The sequence below is a fragment of the Heterodontus francisci genome, unplaced genomic scaffold, assembly GCF_036365525.1.
Source record: "Heterodontus francisci isolate sHetFra1 unplaced genomic scaffold, sHetFra1.hap1 HAP1_SCAFFOLD_892, whole genome shotgun sequence".
Classification (NCBI taxonomy): Eukaryota; Metazoa; Chordata; class Chondrichthyes; order Heterodontiformes; family Heterodontidae; genus Heterodontus; species Heterodontus francisci.
Window position 1 is genome coordinate 211,449 of NW_027140525.1, and position 26,570 is coordinate 238,018.

A 26,570-nucleotide genomic window follows, 5' to 3' on the forward strand; every position below is an offset into this window, starting at 1 on the left:
GACCCCCCTGTAAATACTGACACACTCCCTGGGGATCCCCTGTAAATACTGACACACTCCCCGGGGACCCCCTGTAAATACTGACACACTCCCCGGGGACCCCCCTGTAAATACTGACACACTCCCTGGGGATCCCCTGTAAATACTGACACACTCCCCGGGAACCCACTGTAAATACTGACACACTCCCCAGGAACCCACTGTAAATACTGACACACTCCCCGGGGACCCCCTGTAAATACTGACACACTCCCCGGGGATCCCCTGTAAATACTGACACACTCCCCGGGGACCCCCTATAAATACTGACACACTCCCCGGGGACCCCCTGTAAATACTGACACACTCCCCGGGGACCCCCTGTAAATACTGACACACTCCCCGGGGACCCCCTGTAAATACTGACACACTCCCCGGGAACCACTGTAAATACTGACACACTCCCCGGGAACCCACTGTAAATACTGACACACTCCCCAGGAACCCACTGTAAATACTGACACACTCCCCGGGAACCCACTGTAAATACTGACACACTCCCCGGGAACCCACTGTAAATACTGACACACTCCCCGGGAACCCACTGTAAATACTGACACACTCCCCAGGAACCCACTGTAAATACTGACACACTCCCCGGGGACCCCCTGTAAATACTGACACACTCCCCGGGAACCACTGTAAATACTGACACACTCCCCGGGAACCCACTGTAAATACTGACACACTCCCCAGGAACCCACTGTAAATACTGACACACTCCCCGGGGACCCCCCTGTAAATACTGACACACTCCCTGGGGATCCCCTGTAAATACTGACACACTCCCCGGGGACCCCCTGTAAATACTGACACACTCCCCGGGAACCACTGTAAATACTGACACACTCCCCGGGAACCCACTGTAAATACTGACACACTCCCCAGGAACCCACTGTAAATACTGACACACTCCCCGGGGACCCCCCTGTAAATACTGACACACTCCCTGGGGATCCCCTGTAAATACTGACACACTCCCCGGGGACCCCCTGTAAATACTGACACACTCCCCGGGGACCCTCTGTAAATACTGACACACTCCCTGGGGATCCCCTGTAAATACTGACACACTCCCCAGGGACCCCCTGTAAATACTGACACACTCCCTGGGGATCCCCTGTAAATACTGACACACTCCCCAGGACCCCCTGTAAATACTGACGTACTCCCCGGGGACCCTCTGTAAATACTGACACACTCCCCGGGGACCCCCTGTAAATACTGACACACTCCCCGGGGACCCACTGTAAATACTGACACACTCCCCGGGGACCCTCTGTAAATACTGACACACTCCCCGGGGACCCCCTGTAAATACTGACACACTCCCCGGGGATCCCCTGTAAATACTGACACACTCCCCGGGGATCCCCTGTAAATACTGACACACTCCCCTGGGGACCCCCTGTAAATACTGACACACTCCCCGGGGACCCCCTGTAAATACTGACACACTCCCCGGGGACCCCCTGTAAATACTGACACACTCCCCGGGGACCCCCTGTAAATACTGACACACTCCCCGGGGACCCCCTGTAAATACTGACACACTCCCCGGGGACCCCCTGTAAATACTGACACACTCCCCGGGGACCCCCTGTAAATACTGACACATTCCCCGGGGACCCCCCTGTAAATACTGACACACTCCCCGGGGACCCCCCTGTAAATACTGACACACTGTCCCTGGGGACCCCCTGTAAATACTGACACACTCCCCGGGGACCCCCTGTAAATACTGACACTCTCCCCGGGGACCCCCCCTGTAAATACTGACACACTCTCCCTGGGGACCCCCCTGTAAATACTGACACACTCCCCAGGAACCCACTGTAAATACTGACACACTCCCCGGGGACCTCCTGTATACACTGACACACTCCCAGGGAACCCACTGTAAATACTGACACACTCCCCGGGGACCCCCCTGTAAATACTGACACACTCCCCCGGGGACCCCCTGTAAATACTGACACACTCCCCAGGGACCCACTGTAAATACTGACACACTCCCCGGGGACCTCCTGTATACACTGACACACTCCCCGGGGACCCACTGTAAATACTGACACACTCCCCGCAGAAACCCACTGTAAATACTGACACACTCCCCAGGGACCCCCCTGTAAATACTGACACACTCCCCGGGGACCCCCCTGTAAATACTGACACACTCCCCCGGGGACCCCCTGTAAATACTGACACACTCTCCCCAGGGACCCACTGTAAATACTGACACACTCCCCAGGGACACCCTGTAAATACTGACACACTCCCCTGGGGACCCCCTGAAAATACTGACACACTCCCCCGGGGACCCCCTGTAAATACTGACACACTCCCCGGGGACCCACTGTAAATACTGACACACTCCCCGGGGACCCCCTGTAAATACTGACACACTCCCCGGGGACACCCTGTAAATACTGACACACTCCCCGGGGACCTCCTGTATACACTGACACACTCCCCGGGGACCTCCTGTATACACTGACACTCTCCCCTGGGACCCCCCTGTAAATACTGACGCACTCCCCGGGGACCTCCTGTATACACTGACACACTCCCCGGGGACCTCCTGTATACACTGACACTCTCCCCTGGGACCCCCCTGTAAATACTGACGCACTCCCCGGGGACCCACTGTAAATACTGACGCACTCCCCGGGGACCCACTGTAAATACTGACACACTCCCCGGGGACCCACTGTAAATACTGACACTCTCCCCGGGGACCCACTGTAAATACTGACACACACTCCCCAGGGACCCACTGTAAATACTGACACTCTCCCCGGGGACCCACTGTAAATACTGACACACTCCCCGGGGACCCACTGTAAATACTGACACACTCCCCGGGGACCTCCTGTATACACTGACACACTCCCCGGGGACCTCCTGTATACACTGACACTCTCCCCTGGGACCCCCCTGTAAATACTGACACACTCCCCGGGGACCCACTGTAAATACTGACACTCTCCCCGGGGACCCACTGTAAATACTGACACACTCCCCAGGGACCCACTGTAAATACTGACACACTCCCCGGGGACCTCCTGTATACACTGACACACTCCCCGGGGACCTCCTGTATACACTGACACTCTCCCCTGGGACCCCCCTGTAAATACTGACGCACTCCCCGGGGACCCACTGTAAATACTGACGCACTCCCCGGGGACCCACTGTAAATACTGACACACTCCCCGGGGACCCACTGTAAATACTGACACTCTCCCCGGGGACCCACTGTAAATACTGACACACACTCCCCAGGGACCCACTGTAAATACTGACACACTCCCCGGGGACCCACTGTAAATACTGACACACTCTCCCCGGGGACCCCCCTGTAAATACTGACACACTCTCCCCGGGGACCCCCCTGTAAATACTGACACACTCCCCGGGGACCTCCTGTAAATACTGACACACTCCCCAGGGACCCACTGTAAATACTGACACACTCCCCCGGGGACCCCCTGTAAATACTGACACACTCCCCAGGGACCCACTGTAAATACTGACACACTCCCCCGGGGACCCCCTGTAAATACTGACGCACTCCCCGGGGACCCACTGTAAATACTGACACACTCCCCGGGGACCTCCTGTAAATACTGACACACTCACGGGAATCCCTGCAAATACTGACACACTCCCCCGGGGATCCCCCTGTAAATACTGACACACTCTCCCCAGGGACCCACTGTAAATACTGACACACTCCCCGGGGACCCCCTGTAAATACTGACACACTCCCTAGGGACCCCCTGTAAATACTGACACACTCCCCGGGGACCTCCTGTAAATACTGACACACTCCCCGGGGACCCACTGTAAATACTGACACTCTCCCCAGGGACCCACTGTAAATACTGACACACTCCCCAGGGACCCACTGTAAATACTGACACTCTCCCCGGGGACCCACTGTAAATACTGACACACTCCCCGGGGACCCACTGTAAATACTGACACACTCCCCGGGGATCCCCCTGTAAATACTGACACACTCCCCAGGGACCCACTGTAAATACTGACACACTCCCCAGGGACCCCCCTGTATACACTGACACACTCCCCGGGGACCTCCTGTATACACTGACACTCTCCCCTGGGACCCCCCTGTAAATACTGACACACTCCCCAGGGACCCACTGTAAATACTGACACTCTCCCCGGGGACCCACTGTAAATACTGACACACTCCCCGGGGACCCACTGTAAATACTGACACTCTCCCCGGGGACCCCCCTGTAAATACTGACACACTCCCCGGGGACCCCCCTGTAAATACTGACACACTCCCCGGGGACCCCCTGTAAATACTGACACACTCCCCGGGGACCCCCTGTAAATACTGACACACTCCCCGGGGACCTCCTGTATACACTGACACACTCCCCGGGGACCTCCTGTATACACTGACACTCTCCCCTGGGACCCCCCTGTAAATACTGACGCACTCCCCGGGGACCCACTGTAAATACTGACACACTCCCCGGGGACCTCCTGTATACACTGACACTCTCCCCTGGGACCCCCTGTAAATACTGACGCACTCCCTGGGGACCCACTGTAAATACTGACACACTCCCCGGGGACCTCCTGTAAATACTGACACACTCCCCGGGGACCCCCTGTAAATACTGACACACTCCCCGGGGACCCACTGTAAATACTGACACACTCCCCGGGGACCTCCTGTATACACTGACACACTCCCCGGGGACCCCCCTGTAAATACTGACACACTCCCCGGGGACCCCCTGTAAATACTGACACACTCCCCAGGGACCCACTGTAAATACTGACACACTCCCCAGGGACCCACTGTATACACTGACACACTCCCCGGGGACCCCCTGTAAATACTGACACACTCCCTGGGGACCTCCTGTAAATACTGACACACTCCCTGGGGACCTCCTGTAAATACTGACACACTCCCCAGGGACCCACTGTAAATACTGACACACTCCCCAGGGACCTCCTGTAAATACTGACACACTCCCCAGGGACCCACTGTAAATACTGACACACTCCCCGGGGACCTCCTGTATACACTGACACACTCCCCAGGGACCCACTGTAAATACTGACACACTCCCCAGGGACCCACTGTAAATACTGACACACTCCCCGGTGACCCTCTGTAAATACTGACACACTCCCCAGGGACCCCCTGTAAATACTGACACACTCCCCGGGGACCCCCTGTAAATACTGACACACTCCCCGGTGACCCTCTGTAAATACTGACACACTCCCCAGGGACCCCCTGTAAATACTGACACACTCCCCGGGGACCCCCTGTAAATACTGACACACTCCCTGGGGACCTCCTGTAAATACTGACACACTCCCCTGGGACCCCCTGTAAATACTGACACACTCCCCAGGGACCCCCTGTAAATACTGACACACTCCCCGGGGACCCCCTGTAAATACTGACACACTCCCTGGGGACCTCCTGTAAATACTGACACACTCCCCGGGGACCTCCTGTAAATACTGACACACTCCCCGGGGACCCCCTGTAAATACTGACACACTCCCTGGGGACCTCCTGTAAATACTGACACACTCCCCGGGGACCTCCTGTAAATACTGACACACTCCCCGGGGACCTCCTGTAAATACTGACACACTCCCTGGGGACCTCCTGTAAATACTGACACACTCCCCGAGGACCTCCTGTAAATACTGACACACTCCCCAGGGACCCACTGTAAATACTGACACACTCCCCGGGGACCTCCTGTAAATACTGACACACTCCCCGGGGACCCACTGTAAATACTGACACACTCCCCAGGGACCCACTGTAAATACTGACACACTCCCCGGTGACCCTCTGTAAATACTGACACACTCCCTGGGGACCTCCTGTAAATACTGACACACTCCCCGGTGACCCTCTGTAAATACTGACACACTCCCCGGTGACCCTCTGTAAATACTGACACACTCCCCAGGGACCCCCTGTAAATACTGACACACTCCCTGGGGACCTCCTGTAAATACTGACACACTCCCCGGGGACCTCCTGTAAATACTGACACACTCCCCGGGGACCTCCTGTAAATACTGACACACTCCCTGGGGACCTCCTGTAAATACTGACACACTCCCCGAGGACCTCCTGTAAATACTGACACACTCCCCAGGGACCCACTGTAAATACTGACACACTCCCCGGGGACCTCCTGTAAATACTGACACACTCCCCGGGGACCCACTGTAAATACTGACACACTCCCCAGGGACCCACTGTAAATACTGACACACTCCCCGGTGACCCTCTGTAAATACTGACACACTCCCCAGGGACCTCCTGTAAATACTGACACACTCCCCGGTGACCCTCTGTAAATACTGACACACTCCCTGGGGACCTCCTGTAAATACTGACACACTCCCCGGGGACCTCCTGTAAATACTGACACACTCCCCGGGGACCCACTGTAAATACTGACACACTCCCCGGGGACCCACTGTAAATACTGACACACTCCCCGGGGACCCACTGTAAATACTGACACACTCCCCGGGGACCTCCTGTAAATACTGACACACTCCCCGGGGACCCACTGTAAATACTGACACACTCCCCGGGGACCCACTGTAAATACTGACACACTCCCCAGGGACCCCCTGTAAATACTGACACACTCCCCAGGGACCCACTGTAAATACTGACACACTCCCCGGGGACCCCCTGTAAATACTGACACACTCCCCGGGGACCCCCCTGTAAATACTGACACACTCCCCAGGGACCCACTGTAAATACTGACACACTCCCCGAGGACCCCCTGTAAATACTGACACACTCCCCGGGGACCCCTGTAAATACTGACACAGTCCCCGGGGACCCACTGTAAATACTGACACACTCCCCGGGGACCCCCTGAAAATACTGACACACTCCCCGGGGACCCCCTGTAAATACTGACACACTCCCCGGGGACCCACTGTAAATACTGACACACTCCCCGGGGACCCACTGTAAATACTGACACACTCCCCGGGGACCCCCCTGTAAATACTGACACACTCCCCAGGGACCCACTGTAAATACTGACACACTCCCCGGGGAACCCCTGTAAATACTGACACACTCCCCGGGGACCCCCCTGTAAATACTGACACACTCCCCAGGGACCCACTGTAAATACTGACACACTCCCCGGGGACCCCCTGTAAATACTGACACACTCCCCGGGAACCACTGTAAATACTGACGCACTCCCCGGGGACCCCCTGTAAATACTGACACACTCCCCGGGGACCCCCTGTAAATACTGTCACACTCCCCAGGGACCCACTGTAAATACTGACACACTCCCCGGGGACCCCCTGTAAATACTGACACACTCCCTAGGGACCCCCTGTAAATACTGACACACTCCCCGGGGACCTCCTGTAAATACTGACACACTCCCCGGGGACCCACTGTAAATACTGACACTCTCCCCAGGGACCCACTGTAAATACTGACACACTCCCCAGGGACCCACTGTAAATACTGACACTCTCCCCGGGGACCCACTGTAAATACTGACACACTCCCCGGGGACCCACTGTAAATACTGACACACTCCCCGGGGATCCCCCTGTAAATACTGACACACTCCCCAGGGACCCACTGTAAATACTGACACACTCCCCAGGGACCCCCCTGTATACACTGACACACTCCCCGGGGACCTCCTGTATACACTGACACTCTCCCCTGGGACCCCCCTGTAAATACTGACACACTCCCCAGGGACCCACTGTAAATACTGACACTCTCCCCGGGGACCCACTGTAAATACTGACACACTCCCCGGGGACCCACTGTAAATACTGACACTCTCCCCGGGGACCCCCCTGTAAATACTGACACACTCCCCGGGGACCCCCCTGTAAATACTGACACACTCCCCGGGGACCCCCTGTAAATACTGACACACTCCCCGGGGACCCCCTGTAAATACTGACACACTCCCCGGGGACCTCCTGTATACACTGACACACTCCCCGGGGACCTCCTGTATACACTGACACTCTCCCCTGGGACCCCCCTGTAAATACTGACGCACTCCCCGGGGACCCACTGTAAATACTGACACACTCCCCGGGGACCTCCTGTATACACTGACACTCTCCCCTGGGACCCCCTGTAAATACTGACGCACTCCCTGGGGACCCACTGTAAATACTGACACACTCCCCGGGGACCTCCTGTAAATACTGACACACTCCCCGGGGACCCCCTGTAAATACTGACACACTCCCCGGGGACCCACTGTAAATACTGACACACTCCCCGGGGACCTCCTGTATACACTGACACACTCCCCGGGGACCCCCCTGTAAATACTGACACACTCCCCGGGGACCCCCTGTAAATACTGACACACTCCCCAGGGACCCACTGTAAATACTGACACACTCCCCAGGGACCCACTGTATACACTGACACACTCCCCGGGGACCCCCTGTAAATACTGACACACTCCCTGGGGACCTCCTGTAAATACTGACACACTCCCTGGGGACCTCCTGTAAATACTGACACACTCCCCAGGGACCCACTGTAAATACTGACACACTCCCCAGGGACCTCCTGTAAATACTGACACACTCCCCAGGGACCCACTGTAAATACTGACACACTCCCCGGTGACCCTCTGTAAATACTGACACACTCCCTGGGGACCTCCTGTAAATACTGACACACTCCCCGGTGACCCTCTGTAAATACTGACACACTCCCCGGTGACCCTCTGTAAATACTGACACACTCCCCAGGGACCCCCTGTAAATACTGACACACTCCCTGGGGACCTCCTGTAAATACTGACACACTCCCCGGGGACCTCCTGTAAATACTGACACACTCCCCGGGGACCTCCTGTAAATACTGACACACTCCCTGGGGACCTCCTGTAAATACTGACACACTCCCCGAGGACCTCCTGTAAATACTGACACACTCCCCAGGGACCCACTGTAAATACTGACACACTCCCCGGGGACCTCCTGTAAATACTGACACACTCCCCGGGGACCCACTGTAAATACTGACACACTCCCCAGGGACCCACTGTAAATACTGACACACTCCCCGGTGACCCTCTGTAAATACTGACACACTCCCCAGGGACCTCCTGTAAATACTGACACACTCCCCGGTGACCCTCTGTAAATACTGACACACTCCCCGGTGACCCTCTGTAAATACTGACACACTCCCTGGGGACCTCCTGTAAATACTGACACACTCCCCGGGGACCTCCTGTAAATACTGACACACTCCCCGGGGACCCACTGTAAATACTGACACACTCCCCGGGGACCCACTGTAAATACTGACACACTCCCCGGGGACCCACTGTAAATACTGACACACTCCCCGGGGACCTCCTGTAAATACTGACACACTCCCCGGGGACCCACTGTAAATACTGACACACTCCCCGGGGACCCACTGTAAATACTGACACACTCCCCAGGGACCCCCTGTAAATACTGACACACTCCCCAGGGACCCACTGTAAATACTGACACACTCCCCGGGGACCCCCTGTAAATACTGACACACTCCCCGGGGACCCCCCTGTAAATACTGACACACTCCCCAGGGACCCACTGTAAATACTGACACACTCCCCGAGGACCCCCTGTAAATACTGACACACTCCCCGGGGACCCCTGTAAATACTGACACAGTCCCCGGGGACCCACTGTAAATACTGACACACTCCCCGGGGACCCCCTGAAAATACTGACACACTCCCCGGGGACCCCCTGTAAATACTGACACACTCCCCGGGGACCCACTGTAAATACTGACACACTCCCCGGGGACCCACTGTAAATACTGACACACTCCCCGGGGACCCCCCTGTAAATACTGACACACTCCCCAGGGACCCACTGTAAATACTGACACACTCCCCGGGGACCCCCTGTAAATACTGACACACTCCCCGGGGACCCCCCTGTAAATACTGACACACTCCCCAGGGACCCACTGTAAATACTGACACACTCCCCGGGGACCCCCTGTAAATACTGACACACTCCCCGGGAACCACTGTAAATACTGACGCACTCCCCGGGGACCCCCTGTAAATACTGACACACTCCCCGGGGACCCCCTGTAAATACTGTCACACTCCCCAGGGACCCACTGTAAATACTGACACACTCCCCGGGGACCCCCTGTAAATACTGACACACTCCCTAGGGACCCCCTGTAAATACTGACACACTCCCCGGGGACCTCCTGTAAATACTGACACACTCCCCGGGGACCCACTGTAAATACTGACACTCTCCCCAGGGACCCACTGTAAATACTGACACACTCCCCAGGGACCCACTGTAAATACTGACACTCTCCCCGGGGACCCACTGTAAATACTGACACACTCCCCGGGGACCCACTGTAAATACTGACACACTCCCCGGGGATCCCCCTGTAAATACTGACACACTCCCCAGGGACCCACTGTAAATACTGACACACCCCCCAGGGACCCCCCTGTATACACTGACACACTCCCCGGGGACCTCCTGTATACACTGACACTCTCCCCTGGGACCCCCCTGTAAATACTGACACACTCCCCAGGGACCCACTGTAAATACTGACACTCTCCCCGGGGACCCACTGTAAATACTGACACACTCCCCGGGGACCCACTGTAAATACTGACACTCTCCCCGGGGACCCCCCTGTAAATACTGACACACTCCCCGGGGACCCCCCTGTAAATACTGACACACTCCCCGGGGACCCCCTGTAAATACTGACACACTCCCCGGGGACCCCCTGTAAATACTGACACACTCCCCGGGGACCTCCTGTATACACTGACACACTCCCCGGGGACCTCCTGTATACACTGACACTCTCCCCTGGGACCCCCCTGTAAATACTGACGCACTCCCCGGGGACCCACTGTAAATACTGACACACTCCCCGGGGACCTCCTGTATACACTGACACTCTCCCCTGGGACCCCCTGTAAATACTGACGCACTCCCTGGGGACCCACTGTAAATACTGACACACTCCCCGGGGACCTCCTGTAAATACTGACACACTCCCCGGGGACCCCCTGTAAATACTGACACACTCCCCGGGGACCCACTGTAAATACTGACACACTCCCCGGGGACCTCCTGTATACACTGACACACTCCCCTGGGACCCCCCTGTAAATACTGACACACTCCCCGGGGACCCCCTGTAAATACTGACACACTCCCCAGGGACCCACTGTAAATACTGACACACTCCCCAGGGACCCACTGTATACACTGACACACTCCCCGGGGACCCCCTGTAAATACTGACACACTCCCTGGGGACCTGCTGTAAATACTGACACACTCCCTGGGGACCTCCTGTAAATACTGACACACTCCCCAGGGACCCACTGTAAATACTGACACACTCCCCAGGGACCTCCTGTAAATACTGACACACTCCCCAGGGACCCACTGTAAATACTGACACACTCCCCGGGGACCTCCTGTATACACTGACACACTCCCCAGGGACCCACTGTAAATACTGACACACTCCCCAGGGACCCACTGTAAATACTGACACACTCCCCGGTGACCCTCTGTAAATACTGACACACTCCCCAGGGACCCCCTGTAAATACTGACACACTCCCCGGGGACCCCCTGTAAATACTGACACACTCCCCGGTGACCCTCTGTAAATACTGACACACTCCCCAGGGACCCCCTGTAAATACTGACACACTCCCCGGGGACCCCCTGTAAATACTGACACACTCCCTGGGGACCTCCTGTAAATACTGACACACTCCCCTGGGACCCCCTGTAAATACTGACACACTCCCCAGGGACCCCCTGTAAATACTGACACACTCCCCGGGGACCCCCTGTAAATACTGACACACTCCCTGGGGACCTCCTGTAAATACTGACACACTCCCCGGGGACCTCCTGTAAATACTGACACACTCCCCGGGGACCCCCTGTAAATACTGACACACTCCCCGGGGACCCACTGTAAATACTGACACACTCCCCAGGGACCCACTGTAAATACTGACACACTCCCCGGTGACCCTCTGTAAATACTGACACACTCCCCAGGGACCTCCTGTAAATACTGACACACTCCCCGGTGACCCTCTGTAAATACTGACACACTCCCCGGTGACCCTCTGTAAATACTGACACACTCCCTGGGGACCTCCTGTAAATACTGACACACTCCCCGGGGACCTCCTGTAAATACTGACACACTCCCCGGGGACCCACTGTAAATACTGACACACTCCCCGGGGACCCACTGTAAATACTGACACACTCCCCGGGGACCCACTGTAAATACTGACACACTCCCCGGGGACCTCCTGTAAATACTGACACACTCCCCGGGGACCCACTGTAAATACTGACACACTCCCCGGGGACCCACTGTAAATACTGACACACTCCCCAGGGACCCCCTGTAAATACTGACACACTCCCCAGGGACCCACTGTAAATACTGACACACTCCCCGGGGACCCCCTGTAAATACTGACACACTCCCCGGGGACCCCCCTGTAAATACTGACACACTCCCCAGGGACCCACTGTAAATACTGACACACTCCCCGAGGACCCCCTGTAAATACTGACACACTCCCCGGGGACCCCTGTAAATACTGACACAGTCCCCGGGGACCCACTGTAAATACTGACACACTCCCCGGGGACCCCCTGAAAATACTGACACACTCCCCGGGGACCCCCTGTAAATACTGACACACTCCCCGGGGACCCACTGTAAATACTGACACACTCCCCGGGGACCCACTGTAAATACTGACACACTCCCCGGGGACCCCCCTGTAAATACTGACACACTCCCCAGGGACCCACTGTAAATACTGACACACTCCCCGGGGACCCCCTGTAAATACTGACACACTCCCCGGGGACCCCCCTGTAAATACTGACACACTCCCCAGGGACCCACTGTAAATACTGACACACTCCCCGGGGACCCCCTGTAAATACTGACACACTCCCCGGGAACCACTGTAAATACTGACGCACTCCCCGGGGACCCCCTGTAAATACTGACACACTCCCCGGGGACCCCCTGTAAATACTGTCACACTCCCCAGGGACCCACTGTAAATACTGACACACTCCCCGGGGATCCCCTGTAAATACTGACATACACCCTGGGGATCACCTGTAAATACTGACACACTCCCCGGGGACCCCCCCTGTAAATACTGACAGCCTCCCCGGGGACTCCCTGTAAATACTGACACACTTCCCAGGAACCCACTGTAAATACTGACACTCTCCCCGGGGACCCCCTGTAAATACTGACACACTCCCCGGGGACCCCCCTGTAAATACTGACACATTCCCCGGGGATCCCCCTGTAAATACTGACACACTCCCCGGGGACCCCCCTGTAAATACTGACACACTCCCCGGGGACCCCCCTGTAAATACTGACACACTCCCCGGGGACCCCTCTGTAAATACTGACACACTCCCCGGGGACCCACTGTAAATACTGACACACTCCCCGGGGATCCCCCTGTAAATACTGACACACTCCCCGGGGACCCACTGTAAATACTGACACACTCCCCGGGGATCCCCCTGTAAATACTGACACACTCCCCGGGGACCCACTGTAAATACTGACACACTCCCCGGGGACCCCCCTGTAAATACTGACACACTCCCCGATGACCCCACTGTAAATACTGACACACTCCCCGGGGACCCACTGTAAATACTGACACACTCCCCGGGGACCCACTGTAAATACTGACACACTCCCCGGGGACCCACTGTAAATACTGACACACTCCCCGGGGACCCACTGTAAATACTGACACTCTCCCCGGGGACCCACTGTAAATACTGACACACTCCCCGGGGACCTCCTGTATACACTGACGCACTCCCCGGGGACCCACTGTAAATACTGACACACTCCCCTGGGGACCCCCTGTAAATTCTGACACACTCCCCAGGGACCCCCTGTAAATACTGACACACTCCCCGGGGACCCCCCTGTAAATACTGACACACTCCCCGGGGACCCCCCTGTAAATACTGACACACTCCCCTGGGGACCCCCTGTAAATACTGACACACTCCCCGGGGACCCACTGTAAATACTGACACACTCCCCTGGGGACCCCCTGTAAATACTGACACACTCCCCAGGGACCCCCTGTAAATACTGACACACTCCCCGGGGACCCACTGTAAATACTGACACACTCCCCTGGGGACCCCCTGTAAATACTGACACACTCCCCGGGGACCCACTGTAAATACTGACACACTCCCCGGGGATCCCCTGTAAATACTGACACACTCCCCTGGGGACCCCCTGTAAATACTGACACACTCCCCGGGGACCCACTGTAAATACTGACACACTCCCCTGGGGACCCCCTGTAAATACTGACACACTCCCCGGGGACCCCCTGTAAATACTGACACACTCCCCGGGGACCCACTGTAAATACTGACACACTCCCCTGGGGACCCCCTGTAAATACTGACACACTCCCCGGGGACCTCCTGTAAATACTGACACACTCCCCGGGGACCTCCTGTATACACTGACGCACTCCCCTGGGGACCCCCTGTAAATACTGACACACTCCCCAGGGACCCCCTGTAAATACTGACACACTCCCCGGGGACCCACTGTAACTTCTGACACACTCCCCTGGGGACCCCCTGTAAATACTGACACACTCCCCAGGGACCCCCTGTAAATACTGACACACTCCCCGGGGACCCACTGTAAATACTGACACACTCCCCGGGGACCCACTGTAAATACTGACACACTCCCCTGGGGACCCCCTGTAAATACTGACACACTCCCCAGGGACCCCCTGTAAATACTGACACACTCCCCTGGGGACCCCCTGTAAATACTGACACACTCCCCAGGGACCCCCTGTAAATACTGACACACTCTCCCCAGGGACCCACTGTAAATACTGTCACACTCCCCAGGGACCCCCTGTAAATACTGACACACTCCCCGGGGACCCACTGTAAATACTGACACACTCCCCGGGGACCCACTGTAAATACTGACACTCTCCCCGGGGACCCACTGTAAATACTGACACACTCCCCGGGGACCTCCTGTATACACTGACGCACTCCCCGGGGACCCACTGTAAATACTGACACACTCCCCGGGGACCTCCTGTATACACTGACACACTCCCCGGGGACCCACTGTAAATACTGACACTCTCCCCGGGGACCCACTGTAAATACTGACACACTCCCCGGGGACCCCCCTGTAAATACTGACACACTCCCCGGGGACCTCCTGTATACACTGACGCACTCCCCGGGGACCCACTGTAAATACTGACACACTCCCCGGGGACCTCCTGTATACACTGACACACTCCCCGGGGACCTCCTGTATACACTGACGCACTCCCCGGGGACCCACTGTAAATACTGACACACTCCCCGGGGACCTCCTGTATACACTGACGCACTCCCCGGGGACCCACTGTAAATACTGACACACTCCCCGGGGACCTCCTGTATACACTGACACATTCCCCGGGGACCTCCTGTAAATTCTGACACACTCCCCGGGGACCTCCTGTATACACTGACAGACTCCCCAGGGACCCACTGTAAATACTGACACATTCCCCGGGGACCCACTGTAAATACTGACACACACCCCGGGGACCCCCTGTAAATACTGACACACTCCCCGGGGACCTCCTGTATACACTGACACACTCCCTGGGGACCCACTGTAAATACTGATACACTCCCCGGGGACCCCCCTGTAAATACTGACACACTCCCCGGGGACCCCCCTGTAAATACTGACACACTCCCCGGGGACCCACTGTAAATACTGACACATTCCCCGGGGATCCCATCTCCCAACTTTGAAGACTTGTCTCTGCTCCTGAAAGGAGCACAGTGGCGTATTTTTAACCCTTTTTTTGCGTCACAGTCTGGGTCACGCTCAGCAAACTGATACTAAAATACAAGGAACCTTCCAGTGCAGAGGTCTGTCTGGCTGCTGCGCTGACAGCGATGTTCCAACAGGTGGCAGGACCGTGCCACTGTCAGAACAGGTCAATGGGACGTGTGAGCGGAGGGCTGCAGCATTTAGAGGGATGCCAGGTCTCGCGGGCACAGCGCTCGTGCCTGGTTCCTGGGAAACGGCGCACGCCTGGGGAGATTTATCCCGTTACTTGAGGTTCTCTCTTCTGTTCTCTCCCGTGCCAGGTGTGCGAAGTGAGGACCGTGTCGGCCGTCTATCAGGAGCTGCTCACCCGCTTCCAGAGCCTTCAGGGCACCCTGGCCACGGCCAAGCTGGAGACCGAAGAGGTAGGGGGGGGGCACCCGCGCCCTTAACCGGCCCGCAGAACCGCGGGAGGAGGCAGACGCGGCGTGTGCGCACTCAGGTGTAGATGAGTGTGCGAATGTGGGCGTCGGCGCGGGTGAGTGAGAGGGCGTTAGTGTGAGTGTGTGGACACTGTTCTTTCCATCGGTAAAGCTGACCCTCTCTCTGCCGCTCCTCCTCCAGATTAACAAGACTCTGAAAGCCACACTCCAGGCGTTACTTGATCTGGCTGCGACCGAGGACTCCGATTTTCCCGACGTCTTCCAGAGCAGCCGTTCCACCGAGTCGGTGAAGTCCCTCGGTTCGGACTCCTGCAACAAGTCCCACATCGGCAAGCGCCGTTCCAACCAGCAGGACACCGAGACCTACTACTTCACCGTAAGCCCAAGGGTGGGCACCTGCTGCACGCCCAGTGTGTGGGGTGGGGCGGATGCTGGGTGGGTGCTGGGGCTCTACCCCCTTGAGCACAGCTTCCCTTTCTCTCTTCTCTCTTTCTTCCCGGTGTCTGGACTTGCCGCTCGCTGTTTTTGAGTCACTGGTTGGGTCAGGGGCCGGCTGGGGTTGGGGGATGAGGATTTGGGCGGAGAGTTTTGGTGGGTGGTGATTTTCACCCTGGTTTGAGGGGGGTTTGGTGTGGCAGTGATTTCCCCGGGGTTTGGGTGGACGGTGATTTCCCCGGGGTTTGGGTGGACGGTGATTTCCCCGGGGTTTGCGGGGACTGAGATTTCCCCGGGGTTTGGGTGGACGGTGATTTCCCCGGGGTTTGGGTGGACGGTGATTTCCCCGGAGTTTGGGTGGACGGTGATTTCCCCGGAGTTTGGGTGGACGGTGATTTCCCCGATGTTTGGGTGGACGGAGATTTCCCCGGGGTTTGGGTGACGGTGATTTCCCTGAGGTTTGGGTGGACGGTGATTTCCCCGGGGTTTGGGTGGACGGTGATTTCCCCGATGTTTGGGTGGACGGAGATTTCCCCGGGGTTTGGGTGGACGGTGATTTCCCCGGGGTTTGCGGGGACGGTGATTTCCCCGGGGTTTGGGTGGACGGTGATTTCCCCGGGGTTTGGGTGGACGGTGATTTCCCCGGGGTTTCGGTGGACGGTGATTTCCCCGGGGTTTGGGTGGACGGTGATTTCCCCGGGGTTTCGGGTGGACGGTGATTTCCCCGGGGTTTGGGTGGACGGTGATTTCCCCGGGGTTTGCGGGGACGGTGATTTCCCCGGGGTTTGGGTGGACGGTGATTTCCCCGGAGTTTGGGTGGACGGTGATTTTCCCGGGGTTTGGGTGGACGGTGATTTTCCCGGGGTTTGGGTGGACGGTGATTTTCCCGGGGTTTGCAGGGACTGAGATTTCCCCGGGGTTTGGGTGGACGGTGATTTCCCCAGGGTTTGGGTGGACGGTGATTTCCCCAGGGTTTGGGTGGACGGTGATTTCCCCGATGTTTGGGGGATAGTGATTTTCCCGGGGTTTGCGGGGACGGTGATTTTCCCGGGGTTTGGGGAGACGGTGATTTTCCCGGGGTTTGGGTGGACGGTGATTTTCCCGGGGTTTGGGTGGACGGTGATTTCCCCGGGGTTTGCGGGGACGGTGATTTCCCCGGGGTTTGGGTGGACGGTGATTTTCCCGGGGTTTGGGTGGACGGTGATTTCCCCGGGGTTTGGGTGGACGGTGATTTCCCCGGGGTTTGGGTGGACGGTGATTTCCCCGGGGTTTGGGTGGACGGTGATTTCCCCGGGGTTTGGGTGGACGGTGATTTCCCCGGGGTTTGGGTGGACGGTGATTTCCCCGGGGTTTGCGGGGACGGTGATTTTCCCGGGGTTTGGGTGGACGGTGATTTCCCCGGGGTTTGGGTGGACGGTGATTTCCCCGGGGTTTGCGGGGACTGAGATTTCCCCGGGGTTTGGGGGGGACGGTGATTTCCCCGGGGTTTGGGAGGACGGTGATTTCCCCGGGGTTTGGGTGGACGGTGATTTCCCCGGGGTTTGGGTGGACGGTGATTTCCCCGGGGTTTGGGTAGACGGTGATTTCCCCGGGGTTTGCGGGGACGGTGATTTCCCCGGGGTTTGCGGGGACGGTGATTTCCCCGGGGTTTGGGTGGACGGTGATTTCCCCGGGGTTTGGGTGGACGGTGATTTCCCCGGGGTTTGGGTGGACGGTGATTTCCCCGGGGTTTGGGTGGACGGTAATTTCCCCGGGGTTTGGGTGGACGGTGATTTCCCCGGGGTTTGCAGGGACTGAGATTTCCCCGGGGTTTGGGTGGACGGTGATTTCCCCGGGGTTTGGGTGGACGGTGATTTCCCCGGGGTTTGGGTGGACGGTGATTTCCCCGGGGTTTGGGTGGACGGTGATTTCCCCGGGGTTTGGGTGGACGGTGATTTCCCCGGGGTTTGGGTGGACGGTGATTTCCCCGGGGTTTGCAGGGACTGAGATTTCCCCGGGGTTTGGGTGGACGGTGATTTCCCCGGGGTTTGGGTGGACGGTGATTTCCCCGGGGTTTGGGTGGACGGTGATTTTCCCGGGGTTTGCAGGGACTGAGATTTCCCCGGGGTTTGGGTGGACGGTGATTTCCCCGGGGTTTGCAGGGACTGAGATTTCCCCGGGGTTTGGGTGGACGGTGATTTCCCCGGGGTTTGCAGGGACTGAGATTTCCCCGGGGTTTGGGTGGACGGTGATTTCCCCGGGGTTTGTGGTGATGGTGATTTCCCCGGGGTTTGTGGTGATGGTGATTTCCCCGGGGTTTGCGGTGACGGTGATTTCCCCGGGGTTTGTGGGGATGGTGATTTCCCCGGGGTTTGGGGAGACGGTGATTTCCCCGGGGTTTGCGGGGACGGTGATTTCCCCGGGGTTTGGGTGGACGGTGATTTCCCCGGGGTTTGCGGGGACGGTGATTTCCCCGGGGTTTGTGGTGATGGTGATTTCCCCGGGGTTTGGGTGGACGGTGATTTCCCCGGGGTTTGGGTGGACGGTGATTTCCCCAGGGTTTGCGGGGACGGTGATTTCCCCGGGGTTTGGGGGGGACGGTGATTTCCCCGGGGTTTGGGTGGACGGTGATTTCCCCGGGGTTTGGGTGGACGGTGATTTCCCCGGGGTTTGCGGGGACGGTGATTTCCCCGGGGTTTGGGGGGGACGGTGATTTCCCCGGGGTTTGCGGGGACGGTGATTTCCCCGGGGTTTGTGGTGATGGTGATTTCCCCGGAGTTTGGGTGGACGGTGATTTCCCCGGGGTTTGGGGGGGACGGTGATTTCCCAGGGGTTTGGGTGGACGGTGATTTCCCCGGGGTTTGGGGGGGACGGTGATTTCCCCGGGGTTTGTGGTGATGGTGATTTCCCCGGAGTTTGGGTGGACGGTGATTTCCCCGGGGTTTGGGGGGGACGGTGATTTCCCCGGGGTTTGGGGGGGACGGTGATTTCCCCGGGGTTTGCGGTGACGGTGATTTCCCCGGGGTTTGGGGGGGACGGTGATTTCCCCGGGGTTTGGGGGGGACGGTGATTTCCCCGGGGTTTGGGTGGACGGTGATTTCCCCGGGGTTTGGGGAGACGGTGATTTCCCCGGGGTTTGGGTGGACGGTGATTTCCCCGGGGTTTGGGTGGACGGTGATTTCCCCGGGGTTTGGGTGGACGGTGATTTCCCCGGGGTTTGGGGAGACGGTGATTTCCCCGGGGTTTGGGTGGACGGTGATTTCCCCGGGGTTTGGGTGGACGGTGATTTCCCCGGGGTTTGCGGTGACGGTGATTTCCCCGGGGTTTGCGGTGACAGTGATTTCCCCGGGTTTTGCGGGGACGGTAATTTCCCCGGGGTTTGCGGTGACGGTGATTTCCCCGGGGTTTGCGGTGACGGTGATTTCCCCGGGGTTTGGGGTGGACGGTGATTTCCCCGGGGTTTGGGGTGGACGGTGATTTCCCCGGGGTTTGGGTGGACGGTGATTTCCCCGGGGTTTGCGGTGACGGTGATTTCCCCGGGGTTTGGGGGGGACGGTGATTTCCCCGGGGTTTGGGGGGGACGGTGATTTCCCCGGGGTTTGGGGGGGACGGTGATTTCCCCGGGGTTTGCGGGGACTGAGATTTCCCCGGGGTTTGCGGGGACTGAGATTTCCCCGGGGTTTGCGGGGACTGAGATTTCCCCGGGGTTTGGGGGGACGGTGATTTCCCCGGGGTTTGGGGAGACGGTGATTTCCCCGGGGTTTGGGGGGACGGTGATTTCCCCGGGGTTTGCGGGGACGGTGATTTCCTCGGGGTTTGGGGAGACGGTGATTTCCCCGGGGTTTGCGGGGACGGTGATTTCCCCGGGGTTTGCGGGGACGGTGATTTCCCCGGGGTTTGCGGGGACGGTGATTTCCTCGGGGTTTGGGGGGACGGTGATTTCCCCGGGGTTTGCGGGGACGGTGATTTCCCCGGGGTTTGGGGGGGACGGTGATTTCCCCGGGGTTTGCGGGGACGGTGATTTCCCCGGGGTTTGCGGGGACGGTGATTTCCCCGGGGTTTGCGGTGACGGTGATTTCCCCGGGGTTTGCGGTGACGGTTATTTCCCCGGGGTTTGCGGTGATGGTGATTTCCCCGGGGTTTGCGGGGACGGTGATTTCCCCGGGGTTTGGGGGCGAACGGTGATTTTCCCCAGATTCCTGCCAGGATCACTGTCTCCTCTCTCCTCCGTCAGAAACTGAAGGAGTTTGTCGCTGGGAGCAGCAGAATCACCAAACTGCAGGCAAAGTTTGAACTGCTGAAACCCTACATTGAGAAGGGTGAGTGTGTCAGCGCCAGGCATTCAGGGCTCAGGGTTGGTGCCGCTCACACTGGGGTACCAGCGCGTGGCCTGTGACCGGGCACCCAGTGACCATGTGTACAAGGAGCTGAATAAAGAACAAAGACCCCCATTCCCATTGACCCCATGGGGATCTCCCTCCATTCCCATTGACCCCATGGGGATCTCCCTCCATTCCCATTGACCCAATGGGGATCTCTGCCAATTCCCATTGACCTCATAGGGATCTCCCCCGATTCCCATTGACCCCATAGGGACCTCCCCCGATTCCCATTGACCTTTTAGGGATCTTTCCCGATTCCCATTGACCTCATAGGGACCTCCCCCGATTCCCATTGACCCCATAGGGACCTCCCCCGATTCCCATTGACCCCATAGGGACCTCCCCCGATTCCCATAGACCCCAAAGGGACATCCCCCGATTCCCATAGACCCCATAGGGACCTTCCCCGATTCCCATAGACCCCAAAGGGACATCCCCCGATTCCCATTGACCCCATAGGGACATCCCCCGATTCCCATTGACCCCATAGGGACCTCCCCCGATTCCCATTGACCCCATAGGGACATCCCCCGATTCCCATAGACCCCAAAGGGACATCCCCCGATTCCCATTGACCCCATAGGGACCTCCCCCGATTCCCATTGACCCCATAGGGACATCCCCCGATTCCCATAGACCCCAAAGGGACCTCCCCCGATTCCCATAGACCCCATAGGGACCTCCCCCGATTCCCATAGACCCCATAGGGACATCCCCCGATTCCCATAGACCCCAAAGGGACCTCCCCCGATTCCCATTGACCCCAAAGGGACCTCCCCCGATTCCCATTGACCCCAAAGGGACCTCCCCCGATTCCCATTGACGCCAGGGGGGTGAGTCTCAGGGTTCCCAGGATCACAGACCCTCACTACGTCGGGGTCTAAATGTCCACCCGGGAGTCACGGTGTCAGGATACCTCAGGAAGCTGCAGTCTGTGACCAACAGCAGTGGCCTGTCCTGTCACCCCACTAACCTCAGTCTCTTCTCTTCCCTGCAGGGATCGTGGACGACAACAACAGATCCAGGTAGGGCCCCTCATTCCCCTAACCAGCGCTCAGGCCGGGAGGGAGTCACACCTCAGGAGGGATCTATTCGCCTCGGAGGGGGTGCAGCACAGATTCACCAGAACGATACCGGGGCTGAAAGGGTTAAATTACGAGAATGGGGTTGCACAGACTGAGCTTGTGTTCGCTCGAATGTAGAAGATTAAGGGGGTGATCTAATCGAGGGGTTTAAGATGATTAAAGGATTCGATCGGGTCGCTCGAGAGAAACTATCTCCTCCTGTGGGGGGGTGTGGGTGGGGTAACAGGCTCGGGAAGGGCTGAATGGGCTCCTGCTGTGCAATGTGTGAGAGACGAGTGGACGTGTGGCAGAGTGCAATCCAGCTGCTAATTCTCTTCCTCCCCTCCCAGGCTGCAGTCGACACTCAGCCGGTCTCAGAGACAGCGGCGATCTCGGCCCAGCTCCCAATACAATCAAAAACTCTTCAATGGGGATCTGGAATTGTTCATCAAGGTACCCGGGCGTGCAGCAAGTAAAGAGAGGGCTGTCTCAGAGGTAGTACCCAGGGTCTGGGGCGCGGGAATCCGCACCCACTGTGACACCCCCAGGCAGGGGCGCAGGGGTGTTGGGGGCTTCACTCAAGGTCCTTGAAGCTGAGCTGGCCCCTAAACGATGCTGCCCACTCCCGGACTCCCCTCTGAGGCAATATGCCCAGTCTCACAACCCCCTGAGAGCTGACTGGGCGCTGAGGGAGTCGGGCCCCGAGGGAGTCGGGGGTCGAGGGAGTCAGAAACCCGTCCCAGCCTGGGTGGGACTGGGTCGAGGAGTCGTGATGGGGCAATAGGACTGGGGTGAGGTGACACGTCAATATTGGGGTGGGACCTGAGCAATGGATGGAGGATGGGGTGAGGGGTCGGGATGGGGTGAGAGGTCGGGACGGGGTGTAGCGTTCGGGACAAAGTGAGGGGTCGGGACGGGGTGAGGGGTCACGACGAGGTGAGGGGTCGGGACAGGGTGTAGCGTTGAGGACGGGAGCGAGGGGTCGGGACGGGGTGAGAGGTCGTGATGGGGTGAGGGTCGGGTCGGGGTGAGGGTTCGGTTGTGAGGGTCGGGGTCACATTATCATGTGATTCTATCTGGGAGTCTCCTTGTCCTGTCCTCAGCCTCATTGTGTTCTCTCTCTTTCCCCCCCAGAGCTCGGGGCAGCCCATCCCACTCGTGGTGGTGAGCTGCATTCGATTCATTAACCTCTATGGTGAGTGATTCCCTCCCTCCCCCCAATTCCTTCCTTCCTTCCATCTCTCCTCCTCCCTCCCTCCCTCCTCTGTCTTCCTCCCTCCTCTCTCCCTTTCTCTTCACTCTTTACCCTCTCTCTGTCTCCTTCTCTCTCCCTCCTCCTCTCCCTTCCCCCTGTCTGTCCACCTCCCTCCCTCCCTCCTCTCTCTCCCTCCCTCCTCTCTCTCGCTATCCCTACCCTTTCCCTCCTTCTCCCTCTCCCTCCTTCTCCCTCTCCCTCCCTACCCTCTCCCTGCCTCCTCTCCCTGCCTCCTCTCCCTTCCTCTCTCTCCCTCCCCTCTCTCCTCCCTACCCTCTCTCCCTCTCTCATCTTTCTCTCCATCTGCCTCTCCTTCCCTCTTCTCTCCCTCTCTCCCCTTTCCATCTCTCCCCCTCCCCTCTATCCCTCCCATCCGTCTCTCCTTCCCATCTGTCTCTGTCTCCCTCCCTTCTCTACCTCACTTTCCCTCCCTCATTACCCTCTTCCCTCTCCCCTTGCTCCCCTCTCTCCTCCTCCTCCTCCCTCCTCTTCCTCCTCTGTCCTCTCTCCCCTTTCTCTCTCTCCCCCTCCTCCCCTTCCCATCCTCTCACTCTCTCACCCTCTTTCCCTCCCTCTCACCCTCTTTCCCTCCCTCTCACCTTCTTTCCCTCCCTCTCCCCCACTGTCCCTCCCTCTCCCCGTCCCTCCATTCTCTGACTCCCTCCACACTCTGTCTCACTCCCCTCTCTCCCTCCCATCCCAGTCCCTCCCCCTCTCTCCCTTCACCCTCCCTCACTCCCCTCTCTCATCCCTCTTCTCTCTCTTCTACCACCCCATCTCTCCCTCTCCTCCTCCCTCCCTCTCCCTCCCCTCTGTCTCTCTCCACTCTCCATCTCCCCCTCCCCCCCTGAATTCCTCCCCTCTCTTCATCCCCCCCCTTCCCTCACTCCCTCCCTCTCTCCCCCCTCTCTCTCCTCCCTCCGTCTCTCTGCCTCCCTCTCCCCATCTCCCTCGCCCTCTCTCCCTCCCTCCCTCTCTCACTCCACTGCCGACGCTGACTCCAGCTGTGAGTTGAGGGTCTGATGCGGACTTACTCTTTTGATTTCTGAACAGGCCTTCACCACGAGGGAATCTTCCGGATCCCTGGCTCGCAGAGTGAGGTGAACGACATCAGAACTGCCTTTGAGAGAGGTTCGTCCCGTCTGACCGACTGTCACAGCGTGAGGGGTGGGGGGGGGGTGGGGGGGGGTGGGGCTGAATGGAGGGGAGTTCATTTGGAGAGAGAGAGAGGGTGTTGAGGGGTATAAGAGTGAGTGTTCAGGGAGGAGAGGGGTTCGGAGTGTTTGGGGAGTGTGTGTGTGTGTGTGTGTGTGAGAGAGAGAGAGGCGGTCTGTCTGAGTTTTCTGTTACCGGGGTCCCAGCCGTCCTCTTACCCACTCTCTCCGTTAATGTTTACCTCCAGGGGAAGACCCTCTGGACACAATGAACGAGCACAACATCGACTCGGTCGCCGGAGTTCTCAAACTCTATTTCCGGGGCCTCACCAAACCCATTTTCCCCACGGACTCCTTCAGTGACTTCATAGCCTGTGTTGGTGAGTGTCTGTCTCAGAGCCTGCTCTCCGCTTCCCCCTCGGTTCAACCCTTCTCCCAGTGTCCCTGCACCGTGGGGCCTCTGCCCTTTCCCCTGGCGTCCCTGCACCGTGGGGCCTCAGCCCTTCCCCCTGGTGTTCCTGCACCGTGGGGCCTCGGCCCTTCCCCTGGCGTCCCTGCACCGTGGGGCCTCAGCTCTTCCGCTGGTGTTCCTGCACCGTGGGGCCTCGCCCTTCCCCTGGTGTCCCTGCACCGTGGGGCCTCAGCCATTCCCCCTGGTGTTCCTGCACCGTGGGGCCTCGTTCCTTCCCCTGGTGTCCTGATCCATGGGGCCTCAGCCCTTCCCCCTGGTGTTCCTGCACCGTGGGGCCTCGGCCCTTCCCCTGATGTCCCTGCACCGTGGGCCCTCAGCTCTTCCGCTGGTGTTCCTGCACCATGGGGCCTCGGCCCTTCCCCTGGTGTTCCTGCACCGTGGGGCCTCAGCCCTTCCCCCTGGTGTTCCTGCACCGTGGGGCGTCAGCCCTTCCCCTGGTATCCCTGCACCGTGGGGCCTCGTTCCTTCCCCTGGTGTCCCTGATCCGTGGGGTCTCGGACCTTCCCCTGGGGTCCCTGCACGTGGGGCCTCAGCCATTCCCCCTGGTGTTCCTGCACCGTGGGGCCTCGGCCCTTACCCTGGTGTCCCTGCACCGTGGGGCCTCGTTCCTTCCCCTGGTGTCCCTGATCCGTGGGGTCTCGGACCTTCCCCTAGGGTCCCTGCACCGTGGGGGCCTCGGCCCTTCCCCTGGTGTCCCTGCACCGTGGCGGCCCCGGCCCTTCCCCTGGTGTCCCTGCACCGTGGGGGCCTCGGCCCTTCCCTTGGTGTTCCTGCACCGCGGGGCCTCGGCCCTTCCCCCTGGTGTCCCTGCACCGTGGGGCCTCAGCCCTTCCCCCTGGTGTCCCTGCACCGTGGGGCCTCAGCCCTTCCCCTGGTGTCCCTGCACCGTTTGGCCTCGGACCTTCCCCTGGTGTTCCTGCACCATGGGGCCTCGGACCTTCCCCTGGTGTCCCTGCACTGTGGGGGCCTCGGACCTTCCCCTGGTGTCCCTGCACTGTTTGGCCTCGGACCTTCCCCTGGTGTTCCTGCACCGTGGGGGCCTCAGCCCTTCCCCTGGTATCCCTGCACCGTGGGGCCTCGTTCCTTCCCCTGGTGTCCCTGCACTGTGGGGGCCTCGGATCTTCCCCTGGTGTTCCTGCACCGTGGGGCCTCGTTCCTTCCCCTGGTGTCCCTGATCCGTGGGGCCTCGGACCTTCCCCTGGTGTCCCTGATCCGTGGGGCCTCGGACCTTCCCCTGGTATCCCTGTACCGTGTGGGCCTCGGCCCTTCCCCTGGTGTCCCTGCACCTTGGGGCCTCGGACCTTCCCCTGGTGTCCCTGCACTGTGGGGGCCTCGGATCTTCCCCTGGTG

The 26,570-nt window shown here is 58.6% G+C and overlaps 1 protein-coding gene across 3 annotated transcripts in view; it reads left to right on the forward strand.

Moving 5' to 3' along the window:
* The window catches only part of LOC137360057 (SLIT-ROBO Rho GTPase-activating protein 3-like), a 150,184-nt gene that overhangs the window by 99,866 nt on the left and 23,748 nt on the right, over positions 1-26,570 (forward strand). For all 3 annotated transcript variants that reach the window (XM_068025649.1, XM_068025648.1, XM_068025650.1), the window contains 8 exons: positions 16,360-16,461; positions 16,661-16,855; positions 21,128-21,212; positions 22,273-22,300; positions 22,690-22,792; positions 23,474-23,534; positions 24,648-24,725; positions 24,997-25,128. In XM_068025649.1, coding sequence (XP_067881750.1) covers positions 16,360-16,461; positions 16,661-16,855; positions 21,128-21,212; positions 22,273-22,300; positions 22,690-22,792; positions 23,474-23,534; positions 24,648-24,725; positions 24,997-25,128 — 784 coding nt within the window. The remainder of the gene's footprint in view (positions 1-16,359; positions 16,462-16,660; positions 16,856-21,127; positions 21,213-22,272; positions 22,301-22,689; positions 22,793-23,473; positions 23,535-24,647; positions 24,726-24,996; positions 25,129-26,570) is intronic.